We start from the raw sequence: 24,840 nt of genomic DNA, 5'->3' as shown, positions 1-24,840 counted from the left end.
ATAACATAATAGTAGAACGGGGAGGGGCTAATACAGCTCAGAAAAACTACATGTGACGCGTCGCCGACACTGTGGCGGGAAATCCACCAGGGGGGTGGGGGGGATGCACTAGCGCCCGCAAGGGAAAGTTTGGGGTGGGGTGGGGTGGGGGGGTCGCCGATGATGTGATGATATGCCAAGTGATGCGTCGGTCCTCCGTCACGTGACCAATGTAAAGCCAATGGCGTTGGTGCTCTGGGGTGATACGTGTGACGTGACGTGTGTGTTAACACCGCTGACGAGACGACGCTCTTTCAACCTGCTAAAAAATAATTACCATGAATAAATTAAATGTCAAGTGGACCTTGTCGCGCGGTGGGAGGGGCTTCAACTTGAAACTAGAAACGCGCGTTTAAAGCTTCGCATCGGTTCGGTTTGGTTTTGCCTTTTCTTAAGGAAAAAAAAAAAAGAAAAAAAGAACCTGCAGCGCACAATGAAGTGACTCGGACTCGACACGCACACGCGCGCACACACACACACACACGCACGCACGCACACACACAGCCAAAACAAAACACAAGCAAACGGGTACCGATCAATGGTAGCGAACCAGTCCGCACTCTTTACAGTGGAATATTGTCAGGGATCATTTTCTTAGAAATCCTATTGTTTGACAAGAATTACACAGAATTCATAGCATAATCTTATTTCATATATGTATATATATATATATATATATATATATATATATATATATATACATACATATATGTATACTGTACATAATATGTATACATTTATATACATACATATATATACACACACATATATACATACATATGTATACATATGTATATACATATGTATACATATGTATATACATATGTATACATATGTATATACATATGTATATACATACATATGTATATACATATGTATACATATGTACATACATATGTATACATATATACATACATATGTATATACATACATATGTATATACATATGTATACATATATACATATATATATATACATATACATATACATACATATGTATATACATATGTATACATATATACATACATATGTATATACATACATATGTATATACATATGTATACATATATACATATATACATATATACATATATATATATATATATATATGTATATATATATATATATATATATATATATATATATATATATGTATACACACACACACACACACATATGTATTCCTATATACATGGTGACAACTAGGAACAAGTTGTTACTCGATAGAAAAATAATGTCATCTCTTACATTATTCCAAAACGGTATCACAAAATATCCTTTAAAAGCGCCATGAGGTATGAAAGTATGAAAACAGCGTGCGCGCTCGGCGCCCGCTGGCTCGGACCGACTGGCTCGGCTCCTGTGGAAACCCTCGGCGACTCGCAGGCTGGTTCTGCACTCGGCGCCACGCGGAGCCACCGCTGCGCAGGTGTGACTGCTTCCTTGCACCGATTAAAACAACTGGATTTTTTTGTGTATGCATGTGTGTGTGTTTGTGTGTGCATGGGTGTGTTTGTGTGTGCATGAGTGTGACATTTAACCCAGAAATCCAAGTCCCCAGTTGCCCTTGAATGAAAGTCTAGAAAGCTGCAGGAACACTGCTGGCAGGTTCCGAGAGAGAAAGCCTGGCGCTTCCCTGCAGCAGCTCTGCAGCTTTCAAACACCACAACCTGTCATTTGTAAAAAAAAAAAGGAAAAAAAAAGAAGAGGAAAAAATGGACAACTGGTCTGGTTTGCGTTTGCGACCTGTTTCTTGTTAAAGTGTTGTGGTGGTGGGGAGGGGGCCGGGCGCATCCACAGGGGTTTCAGCTGAATGATGAATAATACTGACTCGAGTACGAACCTGCAGGAGAGGTACTTTCTGTGCACACACGCACGCACGCACACACACACACTCATTCACTCCCACACTAACACACACACACAGTCTCTTTCTCTTGGCTCCCTCCTCCAGGCTTCACAGGTTCAGAGTCCAGAAGAGGCTCCGTGGCTCCGCAGCTCCTCAGGACAAGGTGCAGTCGTAGGCTCCCTCCTCCTCCCCCTGCTCCTCCGCCTCCTCCGGGGGGCCGTCCTCGGCCGGGGGGAACCCTCTGGCTGGCTCCAGGGGGGGCAGGCCCAGGGGGGCCGCCGCCCCTCCTCTACAGTCCTCGGCCCGGGAGGCTACGCAGCCGCCACTGCCGCCGCCACTGCCGCCGCCGCCGCCGCCGCCGCCCAGTGCTTCGCCGCTGGCACCGCCGCCGTGCTTGGCGCTCTGGCCGGAGGGCTGGAAGACCTCGGCCTGCACCGGCTCGCCAGCTCCCGACTCCAGCAGCTGCTGCAGGTGCGGCTGGATGAGGTTGAGGAAGGGCTTGTAGCCCAGGCTGAGGGATGCAGGGGGAGAGGAGGTCACGTGAGGGAGGCAAAGATTTGGAAATGAAGGAAGCAGAGCCCCCACTGTCTGATGTCTAATTGCAAGGCAGCTTTTTGCTAAAATATAGATGAAAATTTAATTTAAATCGAACAATTGAAACAAAAAAAAAATCAGAAAAAAGCATCAAGAGGAACAGAAAAGCACCGCAGGCGGCAACCCACCAGTCAGTGGAGGCCCAGGCATCGACGGCCAGCAAGCCACTTTTGACGCTGTGCACGGTGTCCAGGGGGACCTCGGGGCTGTCCAGGCAGCCAATCACCTGCTTGATGACGTTGGCGTCCCGCAGGATCAGACCAGTCACGACGCACCACTCCAGACAGCCCGCCTCCATGAAGACGTGCAGCAGGTACCTGAGGGCAAGACGGCGTCAAAACGTCAAAACTAACCCTGGTCCAGCATGAGTGCGGTGAGACGAGGAGGGGGGCTGCCGGAGGCTTGGCTCCCTCACCTGAGCTGCACCTGGGACCTGTGCGGCCCCTTGTTGGCCAGCTCCATGGAGATGTGCTCCAGCTCGGCCTGGCTCAGACTCAGCGTGGACGAGTTCTCGTCCACCATCGTCCAGTCGCCGTCCACCACCGAGCTGGTCTCCGTCAGGTCTGTCGCCGAGCCCACGCTGTATTCTTCCACTGCAGGGGGGGGGGGGGGGAGAGAGAGAGAGAGAGAGAGAGAGAGCGAGTGTGTGAACGGAGGAGGCGGTTCACACCGAAAGCGTTCCCCCACCAGGGGGCAGCGCAGGTGCGCTCCGGAAGCATAAGCTTGCAACTGTATCAGTGTATCAAGTATCGCTGTGTGTAACTTTTTTTTTTTTACACACAGCAATAATTGAGACCGAATCCAAGATAAGTTGCAATACCTTTGTTGGTCAGCAGGGACAGGTAGGCGTCGTGCGTCTGAGGCGAGTTCTGATTGGAGTGAGCCGACGAGGCGGCGTCCATGTCCTTGGCGCCGGCCTGGCCGACGCCGTCCAGCCAGGTGTGGCTGGAGGGTGCGGCCTGCGGGGGCGCCGTGTCCATGTCGGAGTTCAGCAGGCTGTCGGCCGACTGAGACTTGAGCAGGCGCGCGCTCAGCACTGGGGAGGAGAGGAAAGTGAAGTGAAGCGAAGCACAAACGGGCGGTCGCAGGTCAAAACTCAGTTCAAACTGAACGCCGCTCGCTCGCTCACCTGTGCGACAGCGGCCGTTCTTCAGCGGTGAGCTGAGGCTCCCCGCCGGGATGACGGGGAACGGCCAGAGGAAGTCCTTGTGGAGCCGCTTCAGCGCCACCACGAAGTCCTCCACGCGGGCCACGCGGTTCCGCTCGCGGCACAGCCAGCCGATGAGCTCGAAGCCCAGCTGCGCTGAGAAGCAGCCCAGGTCGCGCAGGCGCACCTGCTCCAGCAGGTGGCGGGCGTGTCGCCACAGCATCAGGTCGATGTACATGTTCTCGGCGCACTCGCCGTCCCGGCTGAGGAGAGAACGGAGGCAGGGAGAAGATGCAGTCAGGCGTTTTTTGAATGTATATTTTTTAGCGTATATTACAGTGACAAAAGCTCACAGTGCTTGTGGGGAATACGCAGACGTACCCTTTAACTGAGGGTCCGGAGGGCATACTGAAGGTCTTCTGCAGGTTGAACTTGCTCATGGTGACCGAGTCTGCGGACTGTGACAGGCTGATGCTGCGATTCCTGAAGAACTCGAAACCTCCCGTTGAAGTGGGTTCCTTCAAAAAAGACAAAAAACAAATCAGATGCATCATTTCCTGCTCACGCATTTATGTTTTTTTTTTGGGGAAAAATAAAAAAGGATCATGTCTAAAGTTTATCTGATCCAAGGTTGCTGCAAGTGGTCTACCTGCGTGGTGGGGGTGGGCGGTGGCGTCTCCATCTCCCCGGAGCCGATGGCTTTCAGGAACCGGATCATGTGCCGACAGAGGTCCCACTTGCCCTGCTCCAGCGCCGTGTTGAAGAGGAGCGTGGCGTGTTGGCGGCTCACCGCCGGCACCTCCATGTTCTAGGCAACGGCGATGGAAAGGAGAATCGTTTTTTTAAGGTTTCTAAGGAAGCCTGGTGTGGACAATCCAGACCGCCTGACAGGAGGTTTTGTATTTAGGGTAAACGCTCATGTTCTCAAATGAACCAACAAAGAAGAAGGTGGACAAAGTGTCCAGGTTTGTGTGCACAGGCCACTGTAGTTCACTGGCAAACTCAGGAGAGGGAGGGTGAGCGAATGAGCGCTGCAATTTGAAATGTAACCATTTGATGTCGCGGTTTCTTCTCAGAATTTTAAAATATTACACACTTAACCTTTAAGTTAAACATGCTGTGCGGCGACGGCGTGCGTCGCTACCTGCAGGATGATCAAATAGGAAGCGGCCGTGTCCAGGTCCTGGGCCATGAGGCACTCCTCGAAGAGGTCCTTGGGGTTCCCCACGGCGGCGAACAGGTAGTTCCACAGGGCGTACTCGGTCTTGCGGGCGCAGTGCACGATGGTCTGCAGGAAGAGCGGGAACTCGGTGATGAACTTGGCCACGGTGGGCAGCAGCGGGTCGGGGATGGGCTCCCGGGAGGTGGCCTCCTCCTCCAGCACCACGTGGACCATCAGCTCCATGACGTGCGGGAAGTACGGGAGGGCGGCGCACGACTGGGCCAGCATCAGAGCCTGCAGGGTCGGGCAGGAGAGACGCACAAAAAACAGATTCAAGATTGAAGATGCAAAGATTTTATTGGTCACATGTCACGTTCACATGGCAGTGAAGCGTTGGTGTGGCAGCAGCCGACGTGATTGTGCATTACGAGGAATAAAGTGTAAAAAACAGAATTTAAAAAGTGGCAAGTTAAATTTTTAGTTCTAGTTCAAGTTGTACAATATAAAAAGTTCTACAAAGTAAACGGGACGAGATTTGACGAACTTTGTTGAAATTTGAGAAATATTGCTTTTATTTTGCGAAAAACGAATGGAAACACAGCCAGTGAAATAATAATACCAATACGAGACATAGTAATAATGATGATGATGATAATAATAATATAAATATTGCAATAGTACAGTACAAAAGTACTGTATAAACAACAAGCTCTGTCGTGCTCAATGACCCACCTGTTCGCCCAGGTTGCGGACCAGCAGCTGCCTCAGGATGTGGTGGAGGTAGATCTGGGACGTCCTCTCCACGGTGCAGAAGGGGAACAGCGCCTCCAGTGGCTCGGAGGAGGAGGAGCAGCCCTGCAGCCCGTCGTAGTGCACCGTCTCGTTGGTGGCGCCCAGCACCAGTGCGTCCTCGAAGAGCACGGCCAGCGGGTAGATGTTGATGTGGAAGGGCAGCATGATGCGGCCGGAGAGGAAGGAGTGCGGCTTGCGGTGGTCACGGGGGAACAGCGGCAGCCACACCTTCATGCCGGCCTCGCCACACGACAGCCACAGCGCCTCCAGCAGGTGGCGCTTCTTGCGGTTGGAGCGGCAGGTGGTCCACACGTTCTCCACACACTGGGCCAGCACCACCGGAGGGCAGAAGGGGAGCTAGGAGGAGGAAGAGGATGGATGAGGAGGAGGAGGAAGTTGAGGGGAGCGGTGGTCGGTTCCTCGATGGATTCTGCAGAGAATCGCGTGGACTCACCAGCTTCTTGCTGCTGGCCGGCGTCTCCTTCTCTCGTACCTGCGGCCCCGAGCGGTCCCTCTGCAGCATGATCAACTGGCCAGCCAGGTTCAACATGATGCTCTCCGCCATGCAGGCCTGAGGAGGACACACACAGAAGGAAGGAGGTGAGAGGCAGCTTTGGAGTGGGAGGAGGAGGGAGGTGGCATCTTCAGAACTCCAGCTACCTGCTGCGGGGCTTTCAGCGTGATGCCCGTCTCTGTGCGCACTGAGGTGAGAGTGACGGAGACCACCAGGCCCGGGTGGGGGATGTAGCGGGACATGGGCACCTCCTGCAGGAGCTCCACGCTGGCTGTTGGGTTGGGGCTGGAGCAACAGAGGGAGGAGGAGGTCAGCCACCGGAGGTGTACAGGAAAATTAGAGTGTTTTTTTCTAACTTGAGGAGAAATAGAAAAATACATAAATAGGTCGAAAAAATATTTGGAAGAACTGAAATATTTTTTGTGTTCCCGCTGTTCAGTTACAACAGGTCTTGGTCTCAGGCTTGAACTCAATCCTGCCATGTGATGCATTTTACTCCTCCATGGGATAAAGTAACTCAGTATGACGTTCACACTACTGTGGCTAATGGTGCTTAAGGACTTTGCCTGGTGCCACAAGCATTGAAAGGTAAATTCAAGTTTTTATTGTACATCTAAACTGTGGCTTGGTGACATTATAGGATGAACAGACAGACAAAGCGTCAGCGGCTTGCTCGAGCGTACCCGTCGCTCCTTCTCTCAATGCTGTAGAGGCAGATGGAGCAGTCGGCTCTGAACAGGATGACCATGTCTCTGAAGACGTTGAGCAGCAGGGTGTCAGAGAGCAGCTTGGTGACGGAGGCGAAGGAGTTGTCCAGGTTGGTGGAGCGGTGGTAGAGTCTCAGCTGTGGGTGGTGGTGGTGGTGGTGGAGGGGGGGGGGGGGGCACAGAGGTGAGACTCGGTTTGGAGCCAAACGTCAGAAAAAAAGGATTTGACTGCGCGACGCCTCACCTGCTCCTGCTGGTCGGCGAAATTGTAACAGGCCACCACCACAAAGTCGTTCCACCAGGCCAGACCCCCAGTAACCGTCATGTTCTGCTCCTGCAGGAGAAAAACACACACAGGAAAATAAAAAAAACTGTCTGATCCCAGACTGTTAGATTTCCTTTAACTCTGAGTCGTTAGGCGTCACATACCTGAGTAATATTTCCAAACAGCTTCCATTTCCTCGTGAACAGGGAGTAGTGTGCAAAGCCCCGCCTCCCCGCTACAGCCATGCACTGGCCTGCTGCGTCAATAGCTGCAAACTGGACACATGAAAAATCACACACTTGGATCGCGTGCAGATGAAAGTTTGAGAAGGAAATTTTCTGAGATGATTTAAATTATGGAAGCGCCGATACCAGTACCGGGTATCGGTACCGATACCGCGGGTTAGTACTCTACTCATACTATAAAATATGTGCAGATACCATGACACTGGTACCAGTTGCATGAATATGAAGCAAATATATGACAATTTTGTTCCAATTAGTATTTGTCAGTGCATCTCTTTAAATCATGTTTTCAAGACTTTCACTCTGTGAAGGACTTCTTACCCGTATGGGCCAGTTGCTCTCCAGGTATGTGCTGTGAATCTAGAGCAAGGAGACAGCGACATGTCACATTTCTTTTACTTCAGGAGCTCTGGACCAGTCGGGAAAAGCGACCGTCGGGACGGTGCTTCCTCACCTGGACCACGTGCCAGTGCTTGTGTCCCAGTAAAGTGCTGAGTCCCTGAGAGAGAGAGGAGTCGGGGTTGGGCGCGGTGCGGTGCGGCGGGCTGTCGTCGTGCGGGTGCAAGTGAGCGTACGGGTGAGTGGCGTCGGCGGAGGCGCTGCCGCCGCCTGCCGGCGTGGGGTCACCACAGGTCAGGTAGAGGCGGTCCTCCCCGTGCAGCAGCACCTGCTCCTGGTTGCTCTGCACAGTCAAGATTGAAGATTCAGAGATTTTATTTGTCACGTCACACGGCAGTGAAATTATTGTCCGTTACGAGAAATAAAGACAGTGGAAAAAAATACAATTCAAAGGTGAAGTGAAGTAAAGGTGTTTTAAAGTGTTTATGTATACAGTGTCCTCACCGTGCAGGGGTTCACTGTGAGGGCGCTCTTAATAAAGTGGAACTGCAAGATGCCGGCCTGCAGGGAGGGCTGAGGCTCTGCTCCCATCTCCTCCTCCTCCACCTCCACCCCCTCCTCCTCCACCTCCTCCTCCTCCTTCTGCTGCTCCTGCTCCACCTGCTCCTCCTCCCGCCCTCTCCTGTCCTCTGCTTTGTAAGGGAGCACCCACAGGTGGTAGCCCTCCGCTCCCCAGCTCTGCGGACGGACAGGACGGTTACACCACGGCTGCAAGAACAGCGGCGTCACGCCAAAAGAGTTTCACTTGTTCACTCACCATAGAGCCGATTTTAAAGGGTTCCTTCTTGGTTCCGTCAGAACGATACCTGAGCGGAGGAGAACGAAAAACGGTGAGCGCGCGACACATACACGCGCACACACACAAGTGGCGAACACCTACGCAAAGTCCTCCCCCAGGGTGCAGATGAGGTGAGCGCCAAAGACGCTCCACAGCGACAGGCCGCCGCACTCCCACGTCACCATGGCGACGCTGTAGTCAGGTGACCAGCAGATGAGCTTGACCGGGCCCGTCTTGTTGTAGATGTCTGGACGGGAGGAGAGCAGAGAGAAAAGAATTACACTTTGATCATTTCAAATACTGATTTTTTTTAGCGTGACTCGTCAATATTTCCACATGACGCTGCAGGAAGTGATCATTTATCTCTGCATTGACGTGCGCCTAATAGGAATCTCTGAAACTTAATCAATGCAGTTCAGTTATGTTATTGAGCACTAAATAGGTAGCAGGAAAAAAAAATCAAACCATTATTCCAAATGTGACAGTAACACATTGAACATAATGTAGAACAGGGGCAAAAAAAACCTTAATGTATAACTTGGTGTGTGCGTGTGTGTAAACGTGCTGAAGGCCTTAAAACCTACAAAATTCTCAGCAGCTGATATTAAGAGAGTGATTAAACTCTCGCTAGGGGGAGCTGTGGAGTTGAAAACAGCCACAACAACAACAACAAAGAAGGTACTGGCATGTGCCAGCAGTCATTAAGTTAAACAGATTTGGGGGCAGGTGGGAGGGTTGGGGGTGCATCTGAGCAGACAGTGAGTGTGTGTGTGTGTGTGTGTGTGTGTGTGTGTGTGTGTGTGAGAGAGAGAGAGGGAGAGATACCTGGATAGTGTTTAGGAGAGAGTTCCAGTTTGTGGGAGAGCTGCATGGATCCCGTCGTGGTGTCAATCATGTAAACCAGGACTGAGCCGCTGCAATGAAGGAAGACGCTTAGCGACGGCCGGTGTGGTGTGTGTGTGTGTGTGTGCACCATGAGTCACTGCAACCGACGGTTTCACTCGTCAGGTTAAATCCCTGAAGGCAGGTCCTCGCTGTCAGCAGGCCTGCGCCGTTCGCTTCTTCTTCACAGTGACACAATCAGCTCATTCTTTTGTGTGCGTGTGTGTGTGCAATTTATTATTTTTGGTTTTAAACAGTGGCTCTTTATTCTTCTGACTCACTTTTCATGCCCCCCCCCTCATTTTACCGTGACCCAAAAAACAGAAAACACAGTTGGGGAAGAAGGGGAAGTGTAGGTGAAAAAATGGAAGAAAAAAAAGACGGAAGACAAATTCCAGCCAAGCTGGCAGATTGCACGAGCACACGCGAAGGTTGGCTCTCTGCAAACACAAACTGTCAGGTTCTCACACCGGACAAAAAGCCAGCTCCCTCACACCCACAACACACACACACACACCCAAAGGTTTCCTGTCCTTCCAAGCGGACGGACAGACGGCCGGACAGACAGACGGGTGCAGACGCGTACCTGGCGCAGCCAAAGGCCATCAGTCGGTACTTGTTGTTGACGGCGACGCAGGTTCCATCGGCCACGTCGGCCGCCCAGACCCCTTGCAACTGCTACACACACACACACACACACACACACACACACACACACACACACACACACACACACACACACACACACACACACACACACACACACACACACACACACACACACACACAGATGAATCAAACGTGCATGAGTTCAGCAGACAGTACTGCACATTCAGACTTTCAATTAACCTCCAAATCAGCGCCGCTTTAGCAGAGACCCTGAACACACGTGGCTGCGGCTCTGAACCTGCATGGAGGCTTCAACAGGGCACTGCAGCAGCACCTGCAAGTCCTGCACTGTGAAATAAACTTGATAGCTTTTACCATTTTAATTTTCATGGCGAGTCTTCCATTTAGAGATTGAGAGATTTCTCATAGATTCTTATGATGATTTCATTTTTTTTTTTTTACATAGTTTTTAACAAGTCCTGTGAGCAGACTTGCATAATTAATAATCCAACAGCGAGAGACAAAAACAAAGGCAAAATGAAATTTTGATGCACATCTTACTTTAAAAAGAAGCCTGAAAATATTTTCGAAGATTGTCGTCACCCGAATTACAATCTGCGCCAACAACAGTCTTGGCATGTGCTGGGCACCCAGTACTCACTCATGTACAAAATATTCACCATTTCAAAAAAAAAATCCACCTTCACGTGGCTCAGGTCTCAGCTGCTAAAGCAAACCGGGGACACCGGTGAGTGTCAGAGTTTCCTTACGTCCGCCGTGATGGCGTGGCTCAGCGGCGTGATGAAGCCCAGGCGCCCGTCGCTGAGCACCACAGCGAAGCCGTCCAGCGTCACGCAGTACTCCATGCAGCGGATGTACGCTCCCTCCAAGTCCAGCGAGGGGCCACCTGCGCAAACACGAGCAGAGGCTCTGCTGTAGACCGTTTCTTGCCCTCTTTACGTGTGATTTGTTTTCCTTTTTTCTTTGGCTTTTCTGACCTCGAGCGGACTGCAGGTCCAGGGAGAAGGGGATGGTCGTCAGGCAGACGGCCTTGCGTCCGTTGCTGCCCGTCCCGTCCCAGTGCAGCATGTGCAGGTATCCGTCGGCGGTGCACACCAGCAGGTCCTCCTGGAGGGTCTGCAGACTGGGGGCGGCGAGGGAAGAAGGTCACGCGACGCAGAAAATGAGCACAAGGTGAAAGGAAAGGTTGCGCAGGCAGCAGCAGAACCAGATAACAAACGGCAACAGTGTTGGACAACAGTGGGACGAGTCATGGAGCAGCTGTGCGGCTCCGGCGAGTCGTGAGACTGAGACTGAGGCTGAGGCTGAGGCCAGCTGTGATGACATCACACCGCGGCCCGGCCTCAGCCAAAGAGCTGCCCAGTGTTCTCGAAAAGATCGTTATTGTGTTTGGAGCAGCACAAAGGCCGAAGACGGCAATGAAAAATAAAATAATAAAAATGAAATAAAAAAATGGGACACTCGTGAGAAAATAAGCTTTTAGAGGAGAGAGAGATGAAAGGAAAGCGAGCTCAGGAGATTTTCTCCGTGTGGGCGCCGCTCCTGTCCCAATGACAGGCCTCTCATCTCGCGCGGCGCAAAAAAAAAAAACATCAGAGGAGGAAGAGAGGAGATGCGGCGGGCGAACACGCAGCACGAATTGAACAAATACATGAAAAGGGTCAAACGCGGTGTGAAAGAAAGGACCAAGACGATGACGAGGCGTATTGACATTTTCGTCAACGGATAAAAACGAGATGCAAACGTCTGCCGGAGACGAGATCCAAATCAGAGCTCATGTCGTTTGTGGAAGGAAATGACGATTTAGCAAGTGGCAGCAGGAGGAGGTCAGGAAGTGACTTAGTACGTACACGCAGTTTATCTGGTGCAGACTGGTTTGAGACCAAATGTCAACACCGGGGAGGAAGAGGCCACAGAACATTTGGACGCACTTCACATTTGATGTGAAAGAAAAAAAAACTGTGGCGCAAAAAAGGAATCGACTAAATTTACTGGAATTTTAGTTGAGTAAATGATGATATTTCGTCAACTAAAACTAGACCAAAAGAATTTAGTTGATTAAATTATGACTAAAACTAAGTCAAATTTTGCTTTTGTCAAAAGTAGCTCTGCCGACGACGGGGAAAACCCGACTGAGCACAGAAACAAGATTATTCTGCAATTCCAAATTAATCACACGGCCCGAGGGGCTTCCATCCAAAATGATGGACGGCTGCTCATTTGAACCCTCAAGACGACAATGAGCTCCTGCTGACAATAAGCAACACAGTAAATACCCCCCAATTCCTCCCCCTCCCCCACCACCACCCGTCATCCTGTCATCAACCGTCAATCAACCCTGTCGCACATCTCCATTCATCCGTCCATCATCCTCCTCTCGGAATGCCGCTCTGCCTACAGCCGAGAGCGGAGACGAAGGAGGAGGAGGAAGAGGAGGAGGAAGAGGAGGGAACTCCTTTGTGCTGAAAAAACAACTTTGGGTTGCGGCGAAAGATGGAAATTCTCAACGCGAACCACACCAAAGGAAAGGGGAAGGCTGTGATGGAGGAGGAGGACTCCTGGCTGGCTACCTGGTGATGGGCGCCTCCAGGTCCACCGGCTTCTTCATCTCTAATGACAGAGCAGGGGCGCACTGCTCCTCCTTGAAGCCCGGGGACACTTTGACACGAGCGCTTCCCCTGTGCACGGAGAAAAGAAAACGATAAAGTTGAACAAACGCAGCCGTTGGTTTTGGGTGATTTATGGGTCATTGCATGTTTTTTGGTTGTTTTTTTTTTAACTTGGAGCTAAAAATGGGGCCTAAATATGCCCTGACATGTCTGGAATGCTGTCCAGGAATGCAGAAACACACACACACACACACACACACACACACACACACACACACACACACACACACACACACACACACACACACACACACACACACACACGCCTGACAAAGCAACAGAAATGAGGGATTAGCCAAGAAAAAGAAAAACATTGCCTCCAGGATCATGGCTAGCACGAAGGCGGCGTCAGTTTCTAGCGAAGCTTTGCTCCGTAAATCCAAAATTTCAGTCAGTAACCGACTTTCAACCTTTTCCCCGCGCGCGTGCGTGCGTGTGTGTGTGTGTGTGTGTGTGTGTGTGTGTGTGTGTGTGTGTGTGTGTGTGTGTGCAGCCTGCGCTCGCTCACCTGGGATAGACGGGCTCGTACAGGTACTTGTCATCTCTCCCACCCAGAACATCAAACAAGAGGATGTAGCCTTTGGCGGTCTGAGGCGAGAAGAAAGAAAGAGTGACGTTAAATATAGACAACGGGGTGAGAGTTGAAATTTGAACTGCAAAAAAAAAAAAACTGCGTTTGTGGAATCAAAGGCGGCCGCAGATGGGAAACAAAAGGTGTGGAGGTTCGGTTCCGAAGGCCCATCGGCCATCCGGTGCATGAGTGATGAAGAGAGAGTTCATCAGCGAGTGAAGACGCTGTTTACTGTGATCAGAGGGAGGTGAGGAGCAGCACAGCGACCTCAAACTGTGCGTCATGACTCACAAAGGAACTTTTACATAACGAGCAGATGTAACTGCTTGATGCCGTCACGCCGGTGCCGCTGATTTGGACTCAGATGTCTGAGATCAACGTGCACGTCCCGGCAGGTCGAACACAGACTTAACGCATGGATCCGAACGTCATCGGTTCGTTTGCCCCCCCACCCACGTCGCCTGCGGGTCCACATCCTGTATTAGCCGTTATCATAACGACAGCAGACGCACAAATCGCGCAGCCCACAGCGTCGTGCCGGATCCTTTACCTGCAGCGGAGCTTTGGCAAAGATCCAAAGAGAGGAATCCGATAGGAGTCAATGCACTGCTCTTCATGACGGATCAGATAAGAGAGTGCAGGCCTGAAATCAACCTGCTTTTAATCCCAGTCTGTATTTGCAGACAGCTTGACATCGATCCCGCCACACATGCTTGTCATTAAAACTTAATTATTTTATCGTTTCTCCTGAGAAAATTAAATCCATGTCAACGCCGACGACTGAGATGTTTACTTTAATCTATTAGGTCGTAAAAAACAGACAAAACAAATGTGGCTCTGAGAGAAAATGTTATTTTTCCTTTAAGAGGATGCAAAATATAACGTCCAATTTTTATTTTCCTTTTTCAATGAATCACGAGAGTCAGTGAGTCTGTGTGAGTGCAGCAGTACGAATCCTTCGTGAGCCGACACTTAGTGCAAAACCACCGAGGTGACTGTAAGGACGATGGACGACAAAACAAAACAGAGGTTGGTTTCCACTGTGGAAAGTAACACACACACACACACACACACACACACACACACACACACACACACACACACACACACACACACACACACACACACACACACACACACACACACACACACGACTGAAACGTGACACTCCACTGTCAGAGCTGCGGCGCCATGCTTTTTTAATGCCCCATGCATAAGAAAAACACTCATGAATGCAGCAACCCACAGTTTCCCAGGTGTTTCTATTCACTTGGCCCGGCGCCGCTGCAAACGGAGCCGATTCTGGCGGTGCGTCGGCAGCGTCAATCACTGGAGACAGAGCCCCGTCCGTGCAGCTGCCACAGCAGCAGCAGCAGAGGAGGAGGAGGTGGGGGAGGAGGAGGAGACTCAAGACTCCAGACTGGAATCTGCTTAAGCCATCAACTATTTCGGAGACCGAGCAAGTCGGGCGATGAGCTCAACGGGCAGAAAAAAAAACAAAACAAATGGCTGAACCGTAACAACCCCGGCAGCTGTAGAATCCACTCGCGTCACGTCAGTCGACGCTTTGCAGGGGAAAACAAGTCGTCTCAAGCCCCCCCCCCACCACCATCACCACCCCCCACCCCTTACACTTTTCTCGACTTGAGAAGCTGCATATCGGGTTTGATGCACCGAGTCAACAGATAGTTTGTTGATCTGTAAGATAAATTCACATTTCCACCCGCTTGACAGGTTGGAAATACAGACGCATGCATAAAGAAATGATGCCAAAATAGCATCATAACATTAAGAATGTACACTACCATAGGGTGTGACTGGTAGAGTACATGGTGGGTTGCTTTTGTAACTGGCAGGTGTGTGGCACAGAACATTGCTTCTGGCGCTGCCGTGGATCGAGCGGCAGAGACCAGCAGCCGCCACTTATTCCCGCTGTTTCCACTCTAATCAGACTGGATCTCAGTGACGGGACTGCTTTCACGAGGGCGCCAGGAGGAAAGGAACCCGCTCGCCGGTCTGGGCAGGTCTGGTGCAGATGAAAGGAGTCGGAGATAAAGAATAAAGGAGTCAGGCAGGCGGGTTCGAGATGCTTCCCGCCTCTCCGGGGGACCATGTGGCGCTCTGTGTCGCGTTCACACATGCAAATTGTGAAACGACAGGAAGCGGGTCGTTGCAAAAGCCCAATAAAAGACTGTGAGAAAAGCACCATGAGGTGGCCAGAATCACCGAGGCTGCATCAGTGAGAACTTTCACTGGCATGAAGCGGTTTGTCGTTGGTTTCTGCAAAACAACGTAAACAGAACGAGAGCTGGCGAGCACAAGGAGATCAGCTGTGGAGTCAGCAGAAAAGTTTCTCGCACATCAGCTCACGCAGGTCGGGGATGCATTCGCATCCTGTTGGTAGAATTTCTGCGATTTCCTGTCTCCGGCGCGGAAGACCAATCAGACGCAGCGGGGTTGAGACGGATGTTTCTGGATACCTGCAGCGCCGTGACTTCACAAGCTGTAATTACCAAAGCGGACAGAGAGGGAAAAATTTGTGCCGCGCGTTCAGATAGAGTTGTTGCCTGGCAACCGTCATTTCTTTGTGTGTGTGTGTGTGTGTGTGTGTGTGTGTGTGTGTCTCAACCAAAAGCTCGCGGCGCCTTTTATGCGTTTTGCCCACAATCTGCCACGCTTTAAAACATCCACTCGCAGGGGTGAAAATAAAAAAGGGGAAATTAGGACATTATAAAACAGAACGAAGGCAGCCTTCTGCTGTGTCGAAGCCCTGGATGATAATTCACGGCACTTTGTGTGAACTCACTTCACTTTTGTGTGCGGACGGAGCCTCGTGCCCGAAATAGAAAAACACACAAACCAGAGCGCCGGTGGCTGGAAGTCTAAAACCGAGAAACCAAAGAGGGAACATTCTGCTCTCGGAGAGATCCCAGAACACACACACACACACACACACACACACACACACACACACACACACACACACACACACACACACACACACACACACACACACACACACACACACACACACACACACACAGTTTTGAATCGTTTTCACCACATCAGTCAATTTCTTTTCGTATTTTATTTCTATTCATTTAAAAAGGGACAATGCACCTTTATTTACATTGTTGTCAATGTGCCAGTGTTAGCCAGCGGCTAATGTTTTTCTTTTAAATGCCTTTTAAAAAAACTAAGAAAAGTGGAAGTCGTCAGGCCATGCAGGTTGTGCAGTCCTGCAGTGACTTTTAGCCACTTCACTTGGAGACAAACACATATAGAGACTGGGGGAGGGAGAAAGGGAGGACTTGCCTCAAGGTCTGCAGGGTGTGTGAGCAGCCAAACATCTGGGAAGCAGTCGGTGGGCGGGGGTGGGAAGTTTAGTGGTGGTGGGGGAGGTCCTGTCCGACCAACGCCGGCCTTTGTTGTTCTGCGGGCTGCGACTCCTGTGACTCCGCCCAGTCTATAATTAGCCCGCCGAGCCAATGAGTTGGACAAAGGCTGGGACGAACGCGGCGTGAAAAATCATGACAAGTGGACAAATCGGCTCGACACGAGTCTCTGGGTCAGACGCAAATGAGCGGCGCAGTCACAGAGTGAAATGGAGCACATGAATGTGTGCAATAGCATCGCCCTCCTTCATTCAGAAACTATACTGGAGTCTATTTCACACATATACAGACCTGTTTCTTGCACTGCTCTTTTCTATGCATACTTTTGTCGTCTAATTATTTTTATTTTTTATTTTGGTTGGTTTCTCCTTGCAGAAGATGAGAAGTCTGTGGCTGCGAGGTTATGACTGCGGTCATTCCAGTCAGTGGCCACATTAGCCCATAAAAGAGCCGCTGCGACACAACATTAACACACACGTGCACCCACGCACAAGGAAAGGCAGAAATGTGGTTCACTGCACCTTCTGCAAGTCGAAAAAAAAAACTCCTCAGCGGTGAGGGGTGGGTGGTGAGGATGGGGGTGGTTGGTGAGGGTGGGGGCGGCGGCAAGTGTGCCGTGTTTTGACTTCCTTCGCTGCCGAGCGTGACTGACGTACTGCAGTTTCAGACACATTTGCAGCAGCAGCAGCAGCAGCAGCAGCATCCATGCATGTGGACTTTGGCGAGACAGGAAAAAAAAGAAAGGAAAGAAAAAAAGAAAAGGGTGGGGGAGGCGCAAAGGAAGGGAAGGGAGAGGGCGGGGCCGAGGGACGGGGGCAGGGCCGAACGTGGAGAGGGCGAAAGGTCGTCAAAACCGACGCGTTGCTTCATGTTTCTGTTTTGTCTTGGTCGACTGGGACTTCCTGATAAACTTCCCGATAAATTCCATCCACGGCGCAAACACCCGGCATTAACCGCTTTGGAGAAATAAGTGCAATCCGAAGAGAAGAAAATAATATCGCCACCACTCCAGCTGACAAACTGTTGTGTTTGTGTCTTTCTATTGTTGTCGCCTCGTCGCCACACAAGTCAACGTGCTGCTGCTCAGTGTGTCAAAGTTCAGGGACGAGACCAGACCAGAGAGGTTGTTGTGGGAAAAAACACACTCGTGCACGCACGCACACGCACACAAAACGCCCTCTGGCACTCTGGCACTCTGGGTCCCCGTCCACGACGCGGCACTTCTTCTTCCTGCCGCCGTCTGGACTCAGATATTGGCTAAAGCATAACACACAAGACAGACAAAGCAGCTTCAGCGGCTCGAGATCGAAGTCTGAAGGCAGCTAACTGCGGCCTCTGCACAGCTGCAGCTCCAACCGCCGAAGAAGAGAGAAGTCACGGTGAACTCTCTGCTCAGCCAGTCGAGGAGCTGCTGCAGAAGCCACACAGGTGTTTCCCCTGATTACCCAGAATGCCGGCAGCGGCCTCGGCGGTTAAAAGCCGACGCGGCGAGGAAGCTGCAGTCGTTTTCTACGAAGAGGTCAGAAGCACAAGAAATCCAAGTTCTGCAGCTGGCAAATTAACGAAACTCAAACTGTCAGCGAGCATGGAGTCCTGCCGCTATCCACTGCTGACTGACTCGTCTGCTGACTGACTCGTCTGCTGACTGACTCGTCTGCTGATTGCCGCTCTCTGTCTGCGAGTTCGCTCACTGAAATAACTCCCGCGTGCGTCTACCTCTGCGCCGCTACCAGCGCTGACGGGGGATGACAACATTTGGAGGTTGAAGCCTTTCAAGTGCGGTTTCAGGGAGCTCCTCGTCTCAGCGAATCAACACAGCCGAGCCGGGGCTTCAGATTCACTCCGGCAAAGGGAGCGAAACTCGAGACTGGAAGGAGATGACATTCGCGACAGGAAACTTTTTTTTTTTTTTTTTTTAACGTCTAACATGAGACGGCAAATAGCAGCAGCTGGTCCTTCTTGTTACCCCAACAGACTTCCTGTTTGTTTGCTTGTTTATAAAGCCACTCTCGGAGGAGGAAGACAAGGAGCAGGAGATGGTCTGAATCCAGTTCCGACCGTGCGTTTGACTGAACACGTGCGGCACACGCCGTCTGTGCTGTCCGACATCCGTTTTAATAAGCAGCACGTGTCGCTGGCGAGCAGCGCACCTGAGAGGAGGGGCCCCGAGTTCCACTCGGAAACCATGACGACTGCTAGAGTGTTGATGTGATGGAAGATCTGTCAGCTTGAGTGGGAGCCATACACACACACACACACACACACACACTTTTAAAACGGTGCCTTTGGAGCTTCACAGGCTCAGAATGAGCTTTTCATTTTGGGATTTGGGAGGAATCTTCCTGGAGGTCTTCCTGAGGAAGGGCTTTGGATCTTGCAGGGATTTTTTTGAGGGTCTAGCCAATCCCACGCAGTGCCTTTCTGCATGGCATGTTCTCCTGGTTGAAAATCCTCTGTCTTGTGTAGTAGTGTTGTAGTACTTGAGATTGGTCTTGGTCTCAAGACCACTTTTTATGGGTCTCGTCTCTGAGGCATTTTTACTCGATCTTGTCGCGGTCTCGGACTGGGCCGACATGGGATTATTGATCAAGACCAGTCGAGACTCACCCAACCCTGTAATGACACGATAATAACCGAAAAGAATCCAGCTGCTGCCGTTTTACGCTCTGTTTGTGACACCCAGAGCGACCCATCCTATTATTTCTAGTTAATTCGGGACTGAGCCTCAGCGAAGGCCTGCTCTGATCATTTATTTTTGAATTTTATGAAGCAAAGTTGTTTTTTTTGAAAATGGTTCAAAATAGTTGGCAAAGCAGCAAAATGTTAGAGAACATTATTAAAAGAAACCTTGGTGAAAAGAGATGTTGCTGTTCCATTTAGAAGCAAACTTGAATTTAAAAAAGAAAGATTTCTTGTTATTTCTCTATTGCCACTGGTGTGCGGTGTACTGTTGTGTCGTGTTTGAAATGACTTTACGCAGGTGGCCTCCATCTGAGGTCACACGTACACAAAGACGTCCGGCAGCCTGTAAACACGGGCAGCTGTGTTGCGTCGCACTACGGCGACGAGGCAACACTGGGTCCATGTTTTGGCAATAAAACAAACCGGACCGCCGCGTCGCACCGACCTGTTAAATCACAGCGTTGACATCTGCGGCTAAACTTCCTCTTTCTTGACTGTTAAGTCAGTCGTAGTTGCAGTCGCAGGAGACATTGGTGTTAACACGGAATCTTCAAAACTCAGACAGTCGATGGAAACATTTAAAACAGTGCAGAGTGTGTCTGAAGCTTCCCTGGAACTCTTTTTTCCGAGGGCATGTTAATAATATTCCTCTGTTACACACCTGAATCCTGCTATAAAACAGTCTGTCCAACACTTTAATGCTGCAAACGCTGGAGAAAGAAAAACTTGGCAGTGACTCTTCATGACCTGCCTGCCTCCTCATATTTTTCCATTTACGTCGCGTTACTGACAAAGTGATGCGGCTGCGATTGAGGGAAAAGCTGTTAAAAGAATGATGTGGCGAGAGTTCAGGGTGTTGTGTTACAGCTTCGCTCACACCGCCTCGGGAACACGCTGCGTTCAGAGCTCTGAGCTGGAGGGAGAAAAATAAAGTAGGCCGTGCTTCACTGTTCCGAAAAGTGCAGCTTCCACTTCCTTCTTTTCCCTTTACAGCATTTCTACTAGAGTAGCAAGAACTGCTGCTCCTGTGTTTTACTACCATCAAAAGTGCTGGTGACCGAATCAAAAAAAAGGCAAAAACCAACCTTCTGGCCATCAAACTGGAAACAACTTGATAAGGAGAGAAACTACGGCTGTCAGAGTGAGAGTGGAGCGTTTGTGCACCATGTTTTTTTTTGCACCTCTTTTTTAAAATTTCTTCTTTCCCAGCACGAGTCACTGAGAGAAGTAGGACTTTTTCACAGCAGACTGGGGAACTCACCGCCACGGCGATCATGGAGTCGTCTGGTTTCCATTCCGCCTTCTGGTAGAAGCCAAACTGGGCCGCCGCCTTTGCAGACTCGATGTAGCTGACGATCAACACGCTGGGCTGTGGGTGGGAGACGGGGGGGGGTGGAGAAAATGAGCACTTCCTGCAGGTCACAGACATCCGAGTACATTCATGCACCTGTATAATAACCACAGAGACCACATTTAAATGCAAGTCGGGAGGCTCCGTTTAAAGAAAAGGTGTGTGGTCTTAATAACAGTGAGATGTCAGGTGTGTGTACCTCAGCTGTGCACACACTCAGCCAGCAGGGCACCGTGAGATAAATCATGGGCCTAGATGTCAAATAGTGTATTATTAAATTCAAATGACACAGAGGGGACAACTGAGGGGAGGAAAAAAAGAAGAAGAATTGTTTGGCTCAAACGGTGCTGCTTCAGCAGAAGCTCTTCAAGCCCAGTAGCTTTGTGCTGTTAATGTGCCGAGTCTGCATCAAAATGTAGAAAGAAAAAAAAAAGACCCGATGGACTTTGACCCAAAGAATGAGCTGAAGACAGAGCAACTGTCTGTTCACACCATGGATGTATTATAAGAACTGGACATCGGACTGGCAATATGGCGGTGTGCCGATCTTTCCCAGTAGCCACTCTAGGCACTGCACCAAAAAGCATTTTCCCCATAGACCGCAATACAAAAATAAACACCTTTAAAACAGCCGACAGGACGACTGTGACCTGAAACTGTGAGAAAGCAGCACCGCAGCAATACGTGCAACAAACAGCGTTACATTTTTTTGCACGGCTAACTCAGATTTCAATGAGCTGCAGCACAAGAACGCCAGCACAGTTTGTACGCACGCTGAATGCCGTGTAACAAAAGCGGACGTGCACCTCCTCCTGTAATTCCATCTCGGCCGGGCAACAGTAGACCTCGCACCTCCCGACTGAAACAGGAGAGCGGCATCTCAAACCCACCGACACCTACGACTGACCAGTGAGCTCTGCTGCATCTATCAGTCCCAGAATCTCCAGCCGAAAGGAAGGAAAAAAAAAAAAGGGGGCTCTCGAGGGACTCAAGTGTGTGTGAGTTCATCTTCGAAAAATGTGCAGCACAGAGCAGCACTTTCGAGACACTATTGATTTGAGGTAAAACCAGAGGCATGCATTGTGATTTAGTACAAGTGCATACAATCCAACACACACAAGGTCACTTGTATTCTTACGACGGCAGCATGCACAGAACAGCACAATGAGAAAAATTAAATATGTCCAGACATGAAGGCATGGCAGGCCGTGGCACTCTACAGATTAAATGACTGAAGCAGTCTGGCTCAGACTGAGGTCGACGATAGATGAGATTAATGAGAGTGAGCCCCGTGTCAACAGGCATCAATGCTCAACGCAATCTCAAATCCTGGGGACTTTCAGTCAGCAAACAACAGCAGAGGTAAAACGAGGTCCGTCAAAAATATTCTCGATTTTCTTCCTGCGTACAAAAGACAAAGTGAAGTGACAACAGATGCAGCAGATGAGAGAGAGGCCAGGCGTCGCGAGGAAGGCCGTCTTCCAAATCAACATTCCTGACAGGCAGTCTTTTTCCTGGATGCCTCCTCGATACAAACAGAGGTTCTCCAGAGAGACGGGAAGGAACACGCACTCGCTTCCTGTGTATGCCGCGGCAACTCGGCCGTGACCCCCCTGAACCATTGTTACGGCAACTCGCCAGCATCCATAAACAATACATACGGAACAACGGGCTGCTGTAAACAACCAGATTTGCAATCAGATCAGAGAAAAGTCTGATGCCTTCAATGAAACTAGTGCAGAACATCAACCTGGATTTAGGGTGCGTAAAAAGGTGTGCCGGGCACACTGTGAGCCGCCACCCCAGACCTGTATGGATTGGATTGGATCTCAATCCTTGCAGACAGCCAGGGAATCCCAGAGGCTGCTGGAAGCTCACCCATTGCACTCCGTGGGAACAGCCCGACACTGGAGTCATGCGTTTCAGGCGGCACATGAGCTCATCAGGACATGTTTTGATCCCTTCTTGACGGCATGAAACAGAAAGCCCAGTTCGCAGGGGGCCTTGCCGCTGTAGGCATTGTCGAAGCTACAGATACATGCATCACACTACAAAGAGGTCGTCACAGACAGGAAACGCGTCAATCCTGCTCTTAGATTTCAAGTACAATGGTCTAATTCTTACATTCAAGGTTTTTATTTGAGTTTTCTTTTGCCAAGATCCATTACAGTTCCAGTTAAGATATTAAGAATGGTCTTGCTTTCAGAGTTACAGCATATGATGCTGCCAGTTAACTGTGCAAGCCTCATAATGATTACACAGCTATAAAGGTTTACCTTCATCAGCGTGATGTCATACTGTACATTCTTCAGGTTCATTTTCAGGTGATTCTAGTTTGTCAATGAACTACCGGCGAATGAGAACAAAAATCCCTCCTACACTTCAACAGCTTGCTTCAGTTTGGCCAAATATTTGTTGAAACAGACACTTTTTGACCCATGTGACGTTGTCACTGTTGTTTGTACCCCTCAAATACACGTGATGGCACCAGTTTCAACAGTGCATCTCGGGTTTTTTTTTTTTTTTTTTTTTGCTGGTCGCTGAAAACAGAGGGCTAACTGACTGCTGTTTTTGCAGGGATCTGGACAGATGTCTCTTCAGTGTGATGCTGCTCTGGTCAGATTTCGGATCTCCGTGTGGGCACAGTATAGAAATATTCACAGAGACGATCCGCTGCCGCCCGCAAATGTTTTCACACCGACTAAATCACACCTTCGTCAGGCGTTATCTCCGCAACAGGCGCGCGAGTGACATCGATACCCTTTCGATCATTCGCCACTCTCCTGATTGTCGTCCTCGGGTTATCAACTTTCACTTTCTCTCGACTAGAGTGCGCTTTGTTGCCACGTCGCAGCTTTTGCTTGTTCAGAACAAACCAAAAAAAAAAGAGAACAGTGTGAGGTGTAACTCGCCTGCAGAGCCACGCTTTGTTTTCGTCGGGGACAGCTGAACGAGTGAGTGAGTGAGTGAGTGAATGAGTGTCACCACGAACCAGCCCCGGGCCACGACTTACCCGACTGAACCAAACGCTGAGTTGTGTCTCCGACAGCACGGCGAAGTAGATCCGCTGCGAGCTGGGCTGGATGTGGAAGGGCTCCTCGTCGCTCCTCAGCGGGCAGAGCAGCCTCCGGGGCCAGCCGGTGAGGAAATACATAACGGCTAACGCACTGCGCTCCCACACTCCGGTACGGCGCAGTGTCGCAATGCCAGGTCGTCGGTGCCCCGCACCAACCACCACCACCACCAATTCCTCTTGGAAGCGTTTTTCAACCCAGGATGGTCATTGCTCCCGTTTATCCGTGAAAAATCTTGAAGCGTTACATACGCGAGGTGCAGTCCGGCATTCACAAGAGCAAAGGCGGATGATCCGCGAGCGCTTTAAGGAGATATACCCGGAGCTACTCGGCTAGCCATGGGCTAGCGCTGGCTCTCCAACTTGGGAGCTAACGACCGCTCCGAGGCGGCGACAGCTGGGAAACAAAGACGGTCAGGGTCCGACGGGCACAGCGTTCAGCACCACTACGACACGGCGAAAAGCACACGGGCCGAGCAGCCTTCACCCCCGCCGCGGTGCCAGGCTCACGGCGTCTGTTTCGTCGCGGCGCTGCTCCTAGTTTCAACTCCTCTGCGCTCAGCCGTCGCCATCTTTATCAGAGTCTGTTTAACTCAACGCTGATTGGCCACGGCGGCGACGTTTGCGTGGTGTTGACATGTGACGTCACGTCTCCGTTATGTGAAACTGCTTGTTGGAGGAGTTTGACGAGACGTGGCTCAACGGCGACACCTAGCGGTGGTGGGGTGGTGGTAAAATTCCGGCTGTGTTCAAGGTTCAAGGCAGCTTTATTTACAATCCTACTGTATGTAACATTGTACAGAGCATTGACATTTTGTGACTCGGCGCATCAATTCGTGGAATTTGTGAAAAGGTAAGTTAGCGTAACAAGAGCAAATTAGCATTAGCATTATTACTTTTTAAACTTAAAGATATAGGATAAATAAATAAGCAAACAAACATTATTCACTTAAAATTTTTTACTTGGAGTTGATACTTTTTGTAGTAGTCGCCATCTTTAATCTCAAATATATCTTTTGGTGTTTACATACTGCAATGACTCTCTTCACGCTCCTCGTCACGTTTTTCTTCAATTCTTTAGTCTATTATGTGTTGTA

The 24,840-nt window shown here is 50.2% G+C and overlaps 1 protein-coding gene across 1 annotated transcript; it reads right to left on the bottom strand.

Annotated features, from left to right (window-relative positions):
- Positions 1 to 1,161: 1,161 nt before the first annotated feature.
- ric1 (RIC1 homolog, RAB6A GEF complex partner 1) lies at positions 1,162 to 24,330 on the bottom strand. The gene is made up of 27 exons (XM_076044799.1): positions 23,684 to 24,330; positions 20,581 to 20,688; positions 13,180 to 13,259; positions 12,573 to 12,680; positions 10,980 to 11,125; positions 10,752 to 10,888; positions 9,959 to 10,050; positions 9,316 to 9,404; positions 8,593 to 8,737; positions 8,470 to 8,518; positions 8,157 to 8,390; positions 7,768 to 7,995; positions 7,635 to 7,673; positions 7,233 to 7,343; positions 7,048 to 7,137; positions 6,780 to 6,940; positions 6,243 to 6,381; positions 6,037 to 6,153; positions 5,523 to 5,939; positions 4,773 to 5,084; positions 4,278 to 4,436; positions 4,010 to 4,146; positions 3,611 to 3,891; positions 3,302 to 3,517; positions 2,897 to 3,074; positions 2,610 to 2,798; positions 1,162 to 2,398 (listed from the first exon to the last, which is right to left on the bottom strand). The coding sequence occupies exons 1-27, from the start codon at positions 23,822 to 23,824 to the stop codon at positions 2,041 to 2,043; spliced, it is 4,461 nt and encodes a 1,486-aa protein (XP_075900914.1). The 5' UTR covers positions 23,825 to 24,330; the 3' UTR covers positions 1,162 to 2,040.
- Between the last annotated feature and the right edge of the window lie 510 nt (positions 24,331 to 24,840).

The sequence above is a fragment of the Nelusetta ayraudi genome, unplaced genomic scaffold (assembly GCF_046127955.1).
Source record: "Nelusetta ayraudi isolate G7.1 ecotype Tasmania unplaced genomic scaffold, CSIRO-AGI_Nayr_v1 ptg000083l, whole genome shotgun sequence".
NCBI classification, from domain to species: Eukaryota; Metazoa; Chordata; class Actinopteri; order Tetraodontiformes; family Monacanthidae; genus Nelusetta; species Nelusetta ayraudi.
Note: the sequence above shows the minus strand (reverse complement) of the source record. Positions and strands in the feature narration are given on the sequence as shown.

Excerpts from the sequence above, each read along its gene's own strand:
- ric1 (XM_076044799.1), bottom strand. The coding sequence starts at position 23,824 with ATGTATTTCCTCACCGGCTGGCCCCGGAGGCTGCTCTGCCCGCTGAGG. Across the intron at positions 6,941-7,047 it reads TCGCCGACCAGCAGGAGCAG|CTGAGACTCTACCACCGCTC; the intron begins GTGAGGCGTCGC and ends CACCACCCACAG. Across the intron at positions 6,382-6,779 it reads ATTGAGAGAAGGAGCGACGG|CCCCAACCCAACAGCCAGCG; the intron begins GTACGCTCGAGC and ends CTGTTGCTCCAG.